The following is a 17354-nucleotide window of genomic DNA, read 5'->3' on the forward strand; positions in this document are numbered from 1 at the left end:
TCAGACCTCTGAGCTCTGGGTTTCTCATCTGTTAAATGGATCAGGTACTATGTGCTATCTTCAGGATTTGCTGGGAAGGCAGAGTAAGCAAACGTGTAAATCACTCAGCACTGCCCTCAGTTCTGCTTGCAAACCCCCCCAGACATCTTACTCTCAATTTTAGCCCAAATTAAATTGGTAACAGATCTATTTGAAATTTTGTTAGCTCATTGTAAAGGTAACTGTTGCCAACCTGGATTATCTTATCCAAGGAAAACAGTTGACTGATGAATTTTTCCATAGTTCAGCTTCTTAGCTGTATTTGCTATCCACCACAACAGGAAACGTTTATGAATTACAGTTCATGCTGTTTAAAAGGTATAGTGAAACCTTGAAGTAATTCAATCTAGTATTTGAGAAAAAGTCAACTTGTTATCAATATTTTAGCGAGTTGTTTTAAAATTCCCAGTGACCTAGCCCCCTTTATTTTGCTACCACTATGGTCAATCTGTTCATAATCTCTGTAACCCCCATGGCTCCAATATCATATAACTACTAACTACAGGAGGATCTTGAGAAACCTCCATACAATATAACCATTTATAAAGTAGTAAAAATATGAATTTGACTTCTGTGGGCAATTATTATTGGTACTCAGTTATTATTAGTGCTCTAGTTATCATGGGAAGCGTATAAAACATAATAGCTAACTCTTTGGAGAATTTGCTTCAAGAAATGATTGGAAAATGTGATCTGTATAAAAAGACGTTTCGATTTGTGCATGGCTATTGGCTTTTAAGTACCTTACTGCTTTTCTCCTGATGTTCCCACAGTTAATTCTTTTCTTAATTGATGTCTGTGCTCTCTCTCTCTCTCTCTCTACCTCCCTGGCAGTCTTTTCCCTATAAAAGGACCCATCTGTCTAAGGTAGAGATTCTCCATTTTTATGTACTAATCAGTGGCTAAGCTGCATGGGGTAGGCATGCTTCTCATTTAGAAGTCTCCCTTAACTCTGCTTTTCCCGTACAGTGGTGTTTTGTTTGCTTTCCTTCAAGTAAAATATGTTCTTTTCAGCCTGAATTCAAGCACTCCTAAAGTATGACTAATTTATAATCATAGTCATAGAGCAAAGAATACATTTTAAACTTGCTAATCCATAATGATTAAAAATTGTACTTGACAAACCAATGTTCTTTGTAATATATAACTACATATAGAGAATAAGAGAGTGAAAAAAGCTCTTTCAGAAAAGTGACTCATTTTCATTTGATTTATTAGACTTGAATTTGAGCGGCAACAACGTGAAGAACTTGAGAAATTAGAAAGTAAAAGGTAAGCCACGTGGTAGGAGTCATAACACCACATAGTGGGTGGGTGCCTGTGTTGATGTCCTAGACTGAGATCACCTGTGTCTGTGTCATCTCCCTCTGGTTCCGTGTCCATCATTTACACGTCTGATGACTGTAGCTCCTTTCTCTTTAGCTGGTTAGTTTTACTTCACGTTTGAATTTTTTAAATAGCTCATCTTCAAATACTTGTGAGACCAGGGAATAGAGTCAGTAGGCAAATTTAATATACTCCTTAAATATAATACATCAAATATAGACTTGTTTAAATTTAACTAAAAAGTATTTCTTCCTTAATAATATCCTGAGTTTTAAAAAAGCCAAAAGAATGACACTTCCCCTTCTTATGCCTCCTCACTTTTTAAACATCTTTCCTTATGTTGATCAGCCATTTGTATTTCCTTTTCTAATCTGCCTCTGCATGTTCTCAGCTCCCTTTTCTTTTGTGTGTGTGTGTGTGTGTGTGTGTGTGTGTGTTTAATTGATTTGGAGAGCGTTTTTTATATGTCCTGAATGTAATTCTTTGATAAAACTAAGTAGTTTTCTTTTTTTTCCTGTCCTATTTAACAAGCCAAGAAATGGACCAAGGATAGATATTAGAAAGTAAGGCCACAGAAAATCTACACCCTGGATATTTATTTTCTAGAGTGTGGAGTCTGGATGTTACAGATGAATTAGTTTAGCTCGCAGCATCATGTACGATAGTAGGTCTTTGGTGGGTCAGGAGATGGAGGCCGTGCATCCGTACTCTGACATGCCCTGTGTTCTTGCTTTGAAGGCCACCCTGACCTCGAAACATTGACTTAGCACCCAGTGGGGACCCTTTGCTCTCTAAGACACAACATGACATGTAACCCCCGGAATCATGCACTTAAGTATTCTAATGGAGATTGACATTATTTTCAATGTTATGCATTAATAAACTAATACTTTGGGTCATTTGGTGATTACCATTTGTCCTAAACTAGTGATTAAATGCTAAATAGCGTGTAGTTATTTGAGCTGGAACAATGAAGTGTCGATTATCTTGACTTTGATATTTGACCCTGATGAGTTGAGGACAGCGTAAGCATTTTTATTTAATGTCATTTTGTAACCGGATTTCCATTGAGCTTTAGCCTTTGGGCTGAATAAAATTATTCACATTTAAATTTAAATTGGGCATGCCTCTTTCTCTTTGAGCTCAGGGGGCTTTAAAAATTATATCATGCATAACACATTATGCTTATAGGCTCTGCAAAGAAATGATAGCAGAAGCTACTTCAGGAGATTAGGCAAATGATATGTTGGACAGTTACAGAGTAAAAAAATTAAACAGCATGCTGCTGGATGTTAAAAGGAAACTGCTGTTCTCCCTCTTTTTTTTTTTCTTTTTTTCTTTTTTTAAGTTTTATTTTAGTGAAGGGTGTGTGGTGTATGTCCATTTCTAGGAGGTATCAGTTTAGGGAGAAGTTAGAGCAGCCTTTGAACCTAGCGATCAAATAACGATCAGTCAACGATTTGCATTTCAGAAAACTCATAGAAGAGATGGAGGAAAAGCAGAAGTCCGACAAGGCTGCGCTGGAGCGGATGCAGCAGGAGGTGGAGACGCAGCGCAAGGAGACGGAGATCGTGCAGCTGCAGATCCGCAAGCAGGAGGAGAGCCTCAAACGCCGCAGCTTCCACCTGGAGAGCAAGCTCAAGGACCTGCTGGCCGAAAAGGAGCGGTTCGAGGAGGAGAGGCTGCGGGAGCAGCAGGAGATCGAGCTGCAGAAGAAGAAACAAGACGAGGAGTGCTTCCTCCGCGTCCAGGAAGAGCTCCAGCGGCTGCAGGAACTCAACAGCCACGAGAAGGCCGAGAAGGTTCAGATATTTCAGGAGCTGGAGCAGCTCAAAAGGGCAAAAGAGGAGCAGTGTGTCAAGCTGGAGCAGGAGAAGAAGCGGCTGGAGGAGCAGGAGAAGGAGCAGGTCCTGCGCGTGGCGCACCTGGAGGAGCAGCTCTGGGAGGAGCGGGAGCTGGTCCGGCCGCTGCGGCACGGGCAGGCGCAGCGCGCGGAGGAGGAGCGGCAGGACCTCGAGGGCATCCGCGCATCCCTCCTGCGGGCCAAGGAGGCCGGTGCCGAGGGGCATGACGGCGGCCGGGAGCTTGAACGGGCGCAGCTGCGTTTCTTAGAGTTCAAGCGAAGGCAGCTGGCCGCGCTGGCCACCCTGGAGAAGGAGCTGGTTCAGCAGAAGGACCTCCTGAGAAAGGAGGTGGAGGAAGAACGTGAAATCCTAGAGCGCTTAAAATCTGGCAGCCAGGAAGAATCGAGGCTGTCTTTAAAGAAGGACGGTGGTGTCGCAGATGTCCCCCACGCGGCTGGAGATGTGGAGCAGATCAAGCCGGCGGAGGGGAGGCTGCAGTGTAAGGAGCGCCAGCTCCAGTATCTCCTGCAGCATCATTTGCCGAGGCTGTTGGAAGAGAAACAGAGAGCCTGTGATATTCTCGACCGAGGTCCTCTCGGCCTGGACGACACTCTCTACCAAGTGGAGAAAGAGATGGAAGAAAAAGAAGAGCAGCTCGCGCAGTACCAGGCCAGCGCCAGCCAGCTGCAGAAGCTCCAGGCCACCTTCGAGTTCACGGCCAACGTGGCCCGTCAGGAGGAGAAGGTGAGGCGGAAGGAAAAGGAGATCCTGGAATCCCGGGAGAAGCAGCAGAGGGAGGCGCTGGAGCGGGCGGTGGCCCAGCTGGAGAGGAGGCACTCTGCCCTGCAGCGGCGCTGCGCCCGGGGCCTGGCGGCCGAGGAGCAGAGGCCAAAGCCGGCCACCTTGACCGCCGGCGGCAGCGAGCTGTCCGGGCTCTGGGCCGGCCTGGGGGCCGAGCAGGAAGCCCTGGAGAAGGACCGGGAGAGGTGAGCCGAGCCGAGGGGATGCCTGCCACACCCTCCATGCCCCATGGTATTAACCCTCGGGCTGTGATGGCGCGGCTTCTATCCCTGGTGCTGTGTCTCTCACTGTTTTTTAAAAAAGTAATTCTGTAGCCTTTATGTTTTCTGATTCACCGGCAAATGCTTAGCCTTCTTTTCTTTTTCCTTAGGATCTTTGGTTTAGAGTCACTGGCCTAAAGTTGAAAAAAACACACAAACAGAAACAAAGCCCTTGTCTGTTACCTCACTGACCTCTGACTGTGTGTTTAATATTTGATAAGCAGGGAAGACTGAGAAAGCTTCCAGCCGGATTCCCCCTCCCTCCGTCGGTGCTCTCCCCCCACCCCATTCCGTTTGATTGACTCCTTTTCCCTCTGCTGCCCCTTCTGTCCCCTTCCTCCCTCTCTCCTCCCCTTCCCCTCATGTCTTCTGTGGGACCTTGACCAGCACTTGTTCTGGTGAAGCATCGCCCCTGCGTTCACAGGTTCCATAGACACTGATTTCCACACCTGGCAGCGAACTGGAAAACAATCCTCCCCCCACCCCCTGCTGATTCTCAGTGTTTGAGACTCCAGAGGGAGACCTCAAGATTCTGTATTAAAAAATAAACAAGCAAAGCTCTCTAGATTTTCCAAACATGGTGGTCTATCCAGGCATGTTAGGTCATGATTCACTGATATTATTTTCGATGTTGTGAACTAGGAAGTAGTGCTGTTTTCATGGTAAAGGAAGAATATTTCTCTTCCTCTACCTGTTGCCTGTCACCGTGCTTCTCGGAGGTAGGATCTCAAGACAAATAAATACATGAACTGGAGGATGCTTTTTCTGCTAACCCTGCAGACGTGATGCCAAGAGAGACTGGCGGCCGCCTATTGTGCAAACGTCATCGGATTTGGTGTCCTGCAAGGGGGCTTTGTGCCCTTCCCAACCCCTTTCTGCCCTGCTGGCCTTGGGCAGGCTCTTCCATCTTGGGGCTGCAGTGTCCATACCCTCATGAGGAGGGCATGGGCCTGTGTATTTTCTTTAGTTCCAGACCCTTTGGTCTGTTGAGATCTTAACGAAAGCCCAGGTTACGGGGACCTGGAATGCTGCCCCCTCCCCAGGATCCGTCCCCTCACAGCACCTCCCGAGGGGCTGCAGCAGAAGCCCAGACTGCTGACCTCTAGGAGCCCAGCTTGACATTGGCAGAGGCTTGGGATCCATGCTGTTGACAAGGCAAGATCTACTGGGAGGTGTTGCCTGAGCCTCTGTCCCCCATCTTGCCTGAAAAGGTCAGGACAGCCTCCTGTCAAACAATCTGCTTAAACTGGATTCTGTTTACCAAGCTCTCCAGTAATCCCCCCAGGCAAAACAGTGACAGATGACAATCAAAAACCATAATGCTGTGACTTCAGAGACATAGGTCTGTGGTTTAAGAAAATGATTGTAGGTACGTTATGTAAATGAAATTGCTGGACAAAGCTCCAGCCCCAGGAAATTTAAAGCTGTGGAGGGCACGCTCTCGATTTGTATCCTGTGCTGTGCAGTGAGAATGCAGCAGGAGCTTGGAGCCTGATGTCCTGGCTTTTGTCAACCGGCTTCACTCCCTGGCCATTTAGTATTAATACTCGATTATAGTGGATACACTGTAATGATTTCCCGATGTCAGCTTTTCTCCAGAAGCCACGCAAAGGAGGCTTTTAGCTTCCTGTGTTTTGATGGAGTAGACTTTGCAAAGCCCTAATTCAGGCCAGCAAATTCTGAGCGCTTTGCTCTGGCTTTGATGATCCTGCAGCTTTCTGGGGGTATTGGTGTTGTGTCTTATTATCTCTCTGGGTTCTCATGGCTGAGCCAGGGCCCGCTGTGCACCCTGAGCTGACCTCTTGTGAATTTCCAAAGTGCCAAATATCAAATTCAGGTGGAGCCAGATTGGACCAACGGTGCACTGCACTTGGCTTTCCCTGTCAGCTTGCTTTATGAGCAAGATTTAATCATTTTCTTTCTTCTTTCTCCTTGATGGTTGATGGGACAAGTGTCAGGCAGTTAGAAAGTGGTAGAGTTGCATCTCGAACCCAGCTTGTGCCCACTTTGTCCTCCTGTCTGCTGACGACAGAGCCACTGCTGGGCAGACCAGTTCTTCTCGTGTGCTGCGACCCTTTCCATGCAAGGCCCTGCTGTCCCTCGCCATGTATAGAAATCCTGCTCAGCCTTCAGGGCCCCAGTGGCGCCTCTTTGCCCTGTGGAGTCCTTCCCATTGCCCAGCCCTGAAGGATGTCTTTGAACAACTCCGTAGGCGTCATCTTAATTACAAACATTGGCCACCACCTACTTGCGTTGGCTCATTTTCCTTACCATCTCCGAGATTCTGTGTTAACTTTGTTCCCTGGTTCTTTGCCCACCACCTGGCCCCTGACATCACTCCTCGGTGCTCAGTCCTTCCTCCTTCAAGAATACTGCGTGCTCTGCAGGCTGGTGCTCAGTAATCATTAGACAGATGAAAGGCTGAGTTCAGCTGGGCATTGTCTCCCGCGGACCCAGGAGCGCCTATCCTGGTGATCCCATAATCACATTTCCGAGAGCCAAGACCTTGGCTTTCACGTTCAGGATAGAGCAGTCAAATCACTGCTGGCGACACCAGAGACCTGGCAGTGTTGTGGCGTGTCAGCATCTGAAACCAGACTCTCTGAATTTTGGACCCGAAGGAATTTGGAGAGACTAGTTGACTCTGTCATTTGATACATGAAGAAATTGAGACCCAGGTGTCATTAACAGTGAGAGGGCTGCAGCCCCTAGATGGTGTTCTGTGGGCCAAATTTACTGGCAAGTTTGGCCCTCTAGCCTGATGGCCCTGGATTCACTCGTGCCTGGGCCAGTGGGAGACCAGCCATACACACACTCGACCTCATATTAGATGTATCATCTGTCGTTGGAAATAAATGTTTGGTTCCACAGCTCATGGTTTATATTAATTTCTCTAGATACTCAGCGTGCTTTCCTAGGTCTCTCTCGCCTGTTTCTGTTTTCCACATCCACTGCTTTAGCCAAAGCGGATTCCTGGTTTTTGTGGCTTAGTCCCTTTGTTTCTGCACCTGGAAAACCACCCACTGTCATTTCCAAATGCCAAATTCCCACTGGCCCGTGAAGACTCAACTTAGAACTGCCTTGACCATGAAGGTTCTCCTAGATTGGCAGTTTTAAAGAATTCTTTAAAGCAAAGATCTCTTTTGTCAAATAGAAATACTTATTGGGATCTGATATGTAGGCTACAACCAACTGTTTTGTTGAAGCTGGGTTTGGGACTCTGAGGATTTGCTGAGCACAGTGGGAATATCTTTGCCCTTGATGGTAGAACTCTCTCCAACTTTTGGGTGCCTGTAGCACTTGTCCTGCACTGCTCTTGTGGCCTGTTATCACCTTATACCTTGTCTTATAGGTATGTGGTACCTTTTCTACTGGAAGGTAAAGCTCTTTGCACAGTTTTGGTCTGAATCTCCCATGGTTTCTAGGGACGATTCTCAGGAGATACTGTTAATGAGTGAATTCACGTAACTTCCATCTCTGTAGGTTAGAACATGAAATCCAGCAGTTGAAGCAGAAGATCTGTGAGGTCGATGGTGTTCAAAAAGAGCATCTTGGGACCTTGGAGGGAAAACCTGCTTCTTCCAGCTTGCCGTCCAGTGCTGAAAAGTCTCACCTGGTCCCCCTGATGGATGCCAGGTACTGGACATTAAACTGATGCCATGCCTATTTCTGATGTGATTTAATGACTCACAGTACCTTATATTGGCCAGTTTGCATATGGAGGGCTCTACCAAAGGTGGTAAGCAGTACTTATCCCTGTGACATGCTTTGTCCTGATCAGCTGCTGCCTGGCCCGTGGTGGGGTGAGATGTCATTTAAAGGGCCCGAGACCCGAGACCTGACCAGCCAAATCTAAGGAATACTGGTGCAAGTAGTTTGTGTGAGAAAGTAGAATTCAAAGGTTCAGGGAAACCAGTTCATCCAGAAAGAAGTGATACAAGGCTAGGTTGAGAGGAACAAAGTAGAGTTAATTGAATCGTACCAAGAAGGACCTTGTGCTGACAAATAATCTATAGATGTCATTGATTACAAATAGATGAAGTCTGTCACAAAGACTGTACCAGTATATTCAGAATGATCATGAATAGCATAAATACAAATCTGATGTTACTATAGGAAAATGATTTTCAACTTGGGTGGCATCATGAATTGCCCTGTGGCTTAGAGCCCTCAGATAAATCAACCTAATCATTCTTTGCTTATAAGATAATTGACCATTTTTCTCAACCCCATCTATGTCATGGGGACATTTCAAATTGGGCAGTCCTGAGCCCTGGCTAGTAGGAGATAGGTATTCAGATATCAAAATGTACTCAGAATGGCATGAGCCTCTGTGGTCCTTTAAATCTAGGTCTGCATCTTCTGTGGTACTCGTTTAAAATTTAAAGTCCAGGGAGATTTGTTTGTAAGTGGCCTTGATTCAGATTCAGTTGCATATGATTTTCTTTACTGAAATACTGAACGGTAAATACTGTATTTTATTACCCTAGCTCCATTCTTTGGGGCTGTTTTACCTGTAATATTAATCTCTTTACCCAGCATATCAGAAAGTCATTTAGCCATGGTCAGTAGTACAGAAATGGGTATAGGATTTTGCATGGGCTTAGAAAGATGTAACCAGATTTTTTATTTTTTAGTGTGCTAAGATGTAAACATGCAAAACACTTCATTTAAAATAATCCGTCTAATTCATTGTCTGTAGAACTGGGGCAGGGAGCCTAGGACTGAGAAAGCCTTGCCTTTGGGCGGCCTGAGCCACTAGAAAGATTTTGACGGAACCCAAATTCTCTCTTTCCCTGGTTCCTCTGGGTGGATGGTTGTACTTCATACAGTTTCCCCTGTATCGTATTGGGTACCAGCTGTTTCCCCTGTATCGAATGGGGTACCAGATATTTGGTTGACAACTGTTTCTGGCTTCAGCCATCTTGACCCTTCGCCAGGCATTTTGGAAGGTCTAGAGACCTTTAAAATGTGGTATCTCATGGCCGGGTGCAGTGAAAAGACAGAGCAGGAATGATGTGAGACATTGTTCCGTCCAGTAGTGAAGGTCTGTGGAGAGTGCATCTACTTTTTGTTTTTCCTTTTAATCCTCTGAAATGACTTTGTGTTTTGTGAGAAATAAGAATCATCATTTTCTGTATGAGGAAACGGAGGCTCGGTGAGTGAAGTGTTGGGTAGTGATGCCTTCTGAGACCGCAGAGTCATCTGGAACCCGAGTCTGCGACTCTCCCCTGTCCTGCAGCAGGGGTTCCGCTCCGGACATAGGGAGGGATTTGGATGGGATCACTGAGTCTCCCTTCTGTTCCCAAGATTCGTTTATTCATCCAGGCCTCTCTTGTTTGGGGAAAACCCAGATAGTAAACACATGGCATTAGATTTCTTAGAAAGTTGACAAATGTTCCAGATCCTGAGCTGTGATTACATTTGGCATTTAGAACGAGAAGGTTCCCAGTCGCAAAGGGCATGGTAACAAAAAGATCTCAGAATGCCCTGTGTGGTTAGAAGCGGTCACAGACCCCCATCTCTTTTGCTTCCAGGATCAGTGCTTATATTGAAGAAGAAGTCCAGAGGCGCCTTCAGGATCTGCACCGTGTGGTTGACGATGGCAGCGGTGCACCTGCCGAGACTGTGAAGGTGAGTGAAGGAGCAGGTGATCTGGTTATTCGTTTTGAAGATGACCTTTCAGTAAGGAGCTGGGGGTGGTGGTCTTTTATGTACTGTTTCTCAGAAAATTGAGATGCAAAATGTTGTAGAAATATTAAATATTGCTCGGGTGGAGCTTAACAGTTTATATATAGTATTAATTCAAGGGTAACTTTATTTTAAAATTTTGAACTTCTGGGGGAAATTCTTAAGTGAATATGAAGTTTCCTGAAGTGCTTTATTTACTTTGTTTGATTTATAAAAATTCTACACGTGACACCTTTCTGTTTTCTCCAAAAATATAATCAATTTCCATAAGTATTTAAATTCACTCGATAAATTATCCCGAGTAGAAATATAATTTTGCCTTAGAGAAGATACATACTTGTGACAAGCTGATTTTTATCAAAATAAAGTCATTTCATTTCTACCCTGCAAATTAAGAAGTGTCCTAAGGAAATTTGCCTTTAATGTTATTCTTCGAATTTTAAGATTAGGGATAAATGGTTCAGTTCCCTTACAGGCAGATGTATCGATAGAGTCCCATTTACCTTGGGAACATAAATTCTCAAGAAGGGTTGTCATTGCGGAATGACACGTATGTTTCCTTAGAATTTTGTTCTCATAAACATTTTAATCAAATCATTTTTTTTCCCTCTTTATGAACACGCTGTAATTTAATATAGAGCGCTTTTATTTTCTTCTCAGGATAAGGAGAAACTTCACAACGGCGCCATTCAACGTAAGCTAAAATATGAGGTAGGTAATGACTCTTCAGGTTGATAGGGTTGCCTTAAATTACAGCATGCTTGTGTGATTAAGTTTTCTTAATGTTTAGTTGTATACTTAGAATCTCAAAGCCCCAGTGAGATTAATGGCTAATAAGCAAGGCGAGCTATTATATGACTTAAAATTAAATGGAATCCTGCTGGTTGCAGACTGCTTTGTAAATTAATTAATTAATTAATTTATTTATTTATTGTTGTTATTTTTGTGTGTGTGGTTTTTTTTTTTTTTTTTTTTTTGGTAAACTGCTTTGACTTTGTCTGAATGGCATGTAGCTGTGGTGGAGGCCCTTTGCCCAGTTTTTCATCCGTAGCAGTATCCTTTCCCTTGGTCTGCATTTAAAAGGCTGAATTATATAATCAGAATCAGATAGGGGGTTTAGAAATGAAACTGGGTACTTCTTGATGTTTTAGAAACCCTGCGTGTTTTATAGACCGCACTGGCAACGGTGCAGAGGAAATACTCTTGGTTGGGTAGCTTATTTCTCTGGTGGGTTGTCAAACCAAGGTTTGTTTGCGCATACGATTTGTAAGGCTTTACCTGTATTTTCCTCCACTGAGGGACTTGTCCTTCCCATACACTCCTAAATTAAAAAGCAGAGAAGCAAAACTACGAGATGGTAGAAATCTTACATCACTGAACAGAGCGAGCGGCGGAGGGGTGGGTGTCCCATGGGAGACTGGCCACCACCTTGCCCTCCATCCCAACCATCCAGGAATGACACTGTCTTCCTGTGGACATCCGTTTCCTCAGCAGGTAACCTTGTGAAGAGAAGGACGTTGCCTTTCATTTCTTTGTGTCCACGTAACTGGTCTGTAGCAGGCTGGCAGTGAACCTTTCATGGTGCTGGTTTGTAGATATCATTATGGCGATCTAAGCGGGGCAGTTATAATGAAGGATTCCAGTGAAACAAACCAAGAGGCCAGAGAAACACGCATGAGGTTGGAATACTTGTCAGTTTCTGATTTGCATTAAGTCTGCCCCGATTACTCTTACTTGCCCATTGGAAAATTGCATCAAAGATCTTAGGGTTTATTTTAGAGTAAATAAAATACTAGACCAAGAAGTGGATACTGTGGATCAATCCCATACAACATATTTCGATCAAAATACCTGGCGATTTATAAGATATGAAATATGGAAATTGATGCTTTGTGTGTGAATCAGGTCCTCTATTCTGAAATCATGAATCAGTCAACACGAATGGCTTAGGCTTTCGATTGAACCTCTGCATTAATCCACACGATGAAACCAATGCCCGCAAGAATCTTCATGTGAAAAGCATCGCAAAAGGTGCCACAGCCCCATTTCACCTGTTTTTGACAGAAGAGCTCTCTTGCCCCGTTGCTGTCCAAAGAAGTCACTGACGCCCCCGGCCGAGAGGAGAGGCAGAAGGTGGACCAGAATCACCACTGCAGCCGGCCCGCGACCCGGAGCATCTCAGGTCCCTCTGCCCGCTCCTCAGCGCCAGGCGGAGGGGCCTGCCAGCGGGGGTCTCAGCCCTCAGAGCCCGAGCCGTCGCATAGCAGCGATTGTAACAGGGGCGGCTCTCAACCAGAACACGTCGATCTGACTAAAATCTCTTTTCTGAGCAAAAGCAGCACCAGCGGGGAGGGACATTTTCAGGGTGAGTCAGAAAACTTCAGTGAACCGACGACTCCTGAAGGTGAACACAGCCCGGGGGTCACGTCCAGCTGGACTTGGCTGCAACGCGCGTCCCAGGAAGTGTCCGTGCACAGTGGGAGCGAGCAGACCAGGCAGAGCCGGCTCCTCTGCCTCGTTCTCTCTGAAAGTGTCTCCAGCCACAGCGTCCCCCCCGCGAGGGCTCCGGCCTCCGAGCTCTGCCGGGAGCAGGAAGCCGGGGAGGAGGTGGCGGCCAAGGCAGTGGGGTCACCCATGAGTGTCAGGCCAGAGGGAAGCAGCGGGTTGGGATCTTTTTACCGGCGGGTCTCAGACCTTTACAGAGACACCAGTAACCACCTGCTGCGGGCAGGCACGCGGGGAGCCTGTGGGACCCTGGGGGCTCGCCTCCCGTGCGGCAGCATTCATCGTGAGGCTGCCGTTTCTGGAACTCTTACCCCTGGACACGCTCTTGGAGGCACCCGGCGTGTCACCAGAAGCTCATTCTTTTCCCAAAGAAGCTCAGGTTGGCAGCAGCAGGGAAGGGTCGGGGGCCGTCAGGCGGGCAGGGAGCCTGGTGCCCTACAGAGCCCCGGGCCTGCCTGCTGGCCCCGCAGCTGCCGACTTTCCAGGCTCCTCGCCGGGCTCCGTCTTCTGCCTAGAGGTGGAAGGTGCCAGAACGGGCTCTGCGTTTAAGCAGACGCTCGTGCGATTCCCAGACCAAATGCTGAAACTTCAAGAGTGCCCTTTGAAAGGCTTCCTTGAGCTGGTGGCCGGTTCCCTACCAGGACTTCGGGCGACACGAGTGAGGCCCAGGGTGTGTACTGGCGCGCTGTCGCCAACTGCGCGGAGCCCGCCCCCTGGCCCGCGTGTGAGCTGCTGCTAAACTCCGCCCTGTACGCGCTGGTTCTGAATCCCCAGCCTCCGTGGGCCTGCTTCGCGCTCTGCCCCTCTCTGGGCTACAGGAGATTCAGATCGGCTTTGGCGGGCAGAGCGTTTGACTCCTGGGCTCTGCAGAGAGTCTCCTGCTCACCGCGCTTACCTATAGCAGACACCTCTGCCAGTAGATATGCCGGGACCTCCCGTGTGTCCTGACGTCCGAGGCCGATGCCGCCGCCTGCACCAGCCATCCTTTGTTCCAGCAAGATCTGCTCCAGCTTTCCCTTGATTGGAAGGCGGAAATCCCTGATTTAGTTTTGGCGAACGGAGTTCAGTTGTCATCCAGGTTCCAGAATACCCTGGTCGACCTGATTTATTTCCTTCTCGGAAACCTGGACATGGATGCCCCGTTTCTGGCGGAGGTTCAGCTCTTGCTCTACATGACGGTCAGAGTTGAGGGCGGCTCTGGCCTAGGCCACTGCCAGTCGCTGGTCCTTCTGAACACCCACGTCGCCCTGGTGAGGGAAGACCGCGCGTTCTACCCTCAGAGCGGCTCTCTGAGCTCGCCGCCTCCAGGGACACGGTTTGATGTGGTCAGGTGCCGAGCTTTAAGTGAATTCAGGTGTCTTTTTGTCCCAGAGATGAAAACAGCATCCACCATCGAACTCGTCTTCTTCCCGAAACTCAGACACCCATCAGATTCAGGAAGCACTGCCGCCCAGTACCCTCAGGAAGCCCAGAATGTTCAGCTGTGCACCAGCACCTTGTGTCCGGAGGGCGGCCGCAACGTGGCCCCTGAGGTCTGGAAGCTGACCCTCAACTCCCAGGACGAGGCTCTGTGGCTAATCGCACACTTGACAAGGCTCTAGGGAGGAGACTTGTGAAAATACTCTGCATATTTTTTGAGAGCTTTCATAAAATAAACATGATGAAAGTCATCCAGGGCTATGAATATCTCAGTGTAGCTAATTGATTTGAAACTGGAAAAATGCAGGCCTCTATAAATTGAAAATGTAAATATTTTAAACATCGCCACTGAACTAAAAATTGGTGATAGTAGAGCACTGATGAAATATCTTTATCACCACCTTGCTTCACTTTCTTGAACTTCAGCCTTGTAAATTGGGTCCTCTTTATTTGTGAGGTGCTGGAAGCATTTCAGGTTGTGCTCATGTCGACCTGTGGTTATGTGCCTTGGAGTCTGTCTGTTTCTGCTGGACACCGGCAGGCGGATTTGTGCCGCCTGAAAAGGTATCTGGTCTGGCAGTGACCTTCTCGACGTCCTCCGTTGGCCAGGGTTAGGGCAGCTCTGCCGCAGAGCACGTTAGTGACACATCAGGCTTCCCCGGAGGACCTAGGGGTTTACAACGCCCTCCCCGCCCCATAACATGTAGGATGTAGGCAGCGCCCCTGCCCTGTGGGGTCTTCTTCAGGGCATTGCCTTTTCCCTCCTCCCTTCAGACTTCTGGACTGTTCCTTTCCAGCCTGTGACTTCAGCTCCTCACTCGTTGGCTTAGCTTTGACTGCCCTTCCCCTGGGCCACATGCCCCCAATGTGTCAGGCCTTTCTCTGAGCTTTGGTGGTCCTCTCCTAGAGAGACTCTTAGCCCTGGTGTAACTTTCCAGGCTGCCGTGCGCTGTCTTATCCGATAGAGACCACGTCGATGGCGTCCGGCGCTTCCCCCTTCACCTCTGACCATGGGGTCCTGCTGGCCTCGCTTCTGAGGGCAACTCATGCCCGTGTCTGCCTCAGGTCGGGCTCCTCTCCCCCCCGGTACCACCCAGGAGCCGGCTGCCCTCCTCCTTGTAAGAGGCTTGAAGCTGGGCTCTTCGGAAGTCTCTGCCTTCTCTGGTTGACCCCTTCCTTTGCACCCGTTGCTGTTCCCATTCCTGGGAGGAGTCGGGTTACACGTTTTGTCCTGATGTTTTACTGCATCTGACCCTGGGTTGCTCTGCGCTTCTTCTCCTGTTTCTCAGGTATGAATGTCCTACTAGCTTCCAGAGTCTCTTCCAGGAGGAAGGGGGCCACCTCCCCCTGGCCCTGTCCTTCCCTTCAGCCAGGGTCACGGCAGCTGCTCTGCAGTGCGTCCGTGCTTAGCGACTCGGCTGTTCCACTAAGGCCTTCGTTTTAGCCTGGGCTGCAGGGGCCACTCTGTGTTCTGGTCAGATGTTTACATAATGTGCAATATAATGTTGTAGCCCCCCTTCACTTCTGTTCCTCGTCTGTGATAGGGCCAGTGCCAGGACTGACACTTCCAGGGACTGACCGTCTCCCTTTGGTCAGGAAACGCAGGTCTTCCCTCTCTTCCCCATCAGCGCTGGCAACAAGCTACTGAAATTGCTCCAAGTTTACAGCATTGGTTTTCCTCTCCCCAGGTTCTGGGGAAGTGAACGGGGAGAGGCAGGACCCGGGAGAGTGCGTCGGGGTCCACACTGCTGGCTGCAGCCTGCTTTGCGGTGGCCAAGCGGAGCTTTTTGTCTTTTTTGAGGCGGTAGAATTCAAATGTTTTTACCTTTTCCTGTGGAGCCTTTTTTTTACCTCTTCAGCAACACCCTCTGCCCCCAATACACACAGACACACACACACACACACACACACCCTATTGCCTTACACATGGAGGCTTTTGAGTCTGTGAAAAGGACATAATGACAGTTAGTTAGCTTGTCACATGCTTGGCTGGTGGATCTTCTACCACAGAAAAAATTTCCACAATGAACCACAATAGTCTTCTAATATCTTATCAATAATATTGCTCCTAATTTAAATTGAGTATTTTCTTGTATGTTCTGGATAAGAAGAATGGAATGAATGATCATGAAGAGTGGAGAGAGTGGGGTTTAAGATGCCAGCAGAGGGATACCTTGGTTGGAAAGGAAACAGTACATGAGCAGTCCAGAATCTTAACAGAGTGATACATATTAAACAGACTGACCTGCTCGTCCTCATAGGTAAAGAAGCAGAATCCTACGGTGTTATAAATGATGTTCTTTAATACTGTCCGTAGATGGAGTATGCAGCGAAAGTGGGCATTGCATACAGAGCATATTATCGGTTATGACTTGTTTAGTCTGCTTTATGGTCCAAGTAGCCCGAGATGAGGGCTGCATTCTGCTCTTGCTACAAAACAGAAGCAGCCGCCTCTGGGCAATTCAGATTTCACATGTCACTTCTTTTCACCTAAGCATACTTTTTACCTTGAGATCAAATACGGTCCTGATATGAGAATTCGATTAGTCATCATGAAGTGAGTATTAAGGTGGTCGTGATGCCTGGAGAAGCCAGTGGAGTGGTGTGCGTGCCCTTGTCCTCCGTGGCTTCAGTCCTAGGGCCTCTCTGGCTCACGGGCTCATTCTCTGGGGTTCTGAGCCGGGGCGCTGCTGCGGCAGAGCAGGCGTGGCAGCCTCAGCGTCCAGCCCGAAGTACCGTCTTTTCAGTTGTAACGAGTTCCTGTATCAGAAAGAAATAGGTTCGTACATACTTTATTATGTGGCATCTTGCACTGTTGTAATATAGGCGTAAGCGTTCACATTGGTGGAGCTTGTTAATGCGTTCTAGACAATACCTCTTTGAGGCCTTTTGAAACATGATTTCATCTGAATTTGATTAAAATCCATTTTGCTCACAGCTGCCTGTTGTGCAGACTTGTGGTTGGCAGGGTGAATTTATTTCGTCTTTGTTGAAAAACATTTCAAAACAGTTTGTCTCCCTGTTCTCATTACTTAAAAAAATGTGTGTGCATCCTTTGGAGAGAATGCTTTATGCCTTCCAGTGGTAGTAATTACAGTAATTTTTATTTACATTCTTTAGATGATTGATGAATTACAGTTTTGAATGATAAATAGATTAGAGCATTTTTATTAATGCTTCTCAGATGGTCTTGTTGGACAAACCAGTTTCTAATGGGGTTGTTTTGTTAATTTAGTTACACAGCTTCCACTATTCACTTTAGTTGATACTGCTTCCTTCCTTAACGTATCTTTTGTGATAGATGTTATATCAGTCAGCTATTGCCAAATAGCAAGCAACCTTCAAAATTTTAGTGACATACCCAAAAAAAAAGCTTTTATTTCTCACTAATGGTTTGTAAGTAAATCGAGGCAGCTCTGCTTTAGGCTAAGGTCATCTGCAGGTCAGCTAGTTTGGTCTGCACCACCTG

At 47.2% G+C, this 17354-nt stretch overlaps 1 protein-coding gene across 3 annotated transcripts in view; it reads left to right on the top strand.

Moving 5' to 3' along the window:
* KIF16B (kinesin family member 16B) overlaps positions 1-17354 on the top strand; it is a 254851-nt gene that overhangs the window by 143739 nt on the left and 93758 nt on the right. For 2 of the 3 annotated variants that reach the window (XM_057529948.1, XM_057529950.1), the window contains 6 exons: positions 874-906; positions 1258-1311; positions 2837-4195; positions 7754-7906; positions 9808-9904; positions 10622-10672. In XM_057529948.1, coding sequence (XP_057385931.1) covers positions 874-906; positions 1258-1311; positions 2837-4195; positions 7754-7906; positions 9808-9904; positions 10622-10672 — 1747 coding nt within the window. The remainder of the gene's footprint in view (positions 1-873; positions 907-1257; positions 1312-2836; positions 4196-7753; positions 7907-9807; positions 9905-10621; positions 10673-17354) is intronic. The other variant, XM_057529949.1, reaches the window with a different exon arrangement.

This window comes from Balaenoptera acutorostrata, chromosome 15, assembly GCF_949987535.1.
Source record: "Balaenoptera acutorostrata chromosome 15, mBalAcu1.1, whole genome shotgun sequence".
NCBI classification, from domain to species: domain Eukaryota; kingdom Metazoa; phylum Chordata; class Mammalia; order Artiodactyla; family Balaenopteridae; genus Balaenoptera; species Balaenoptera acutorostrata.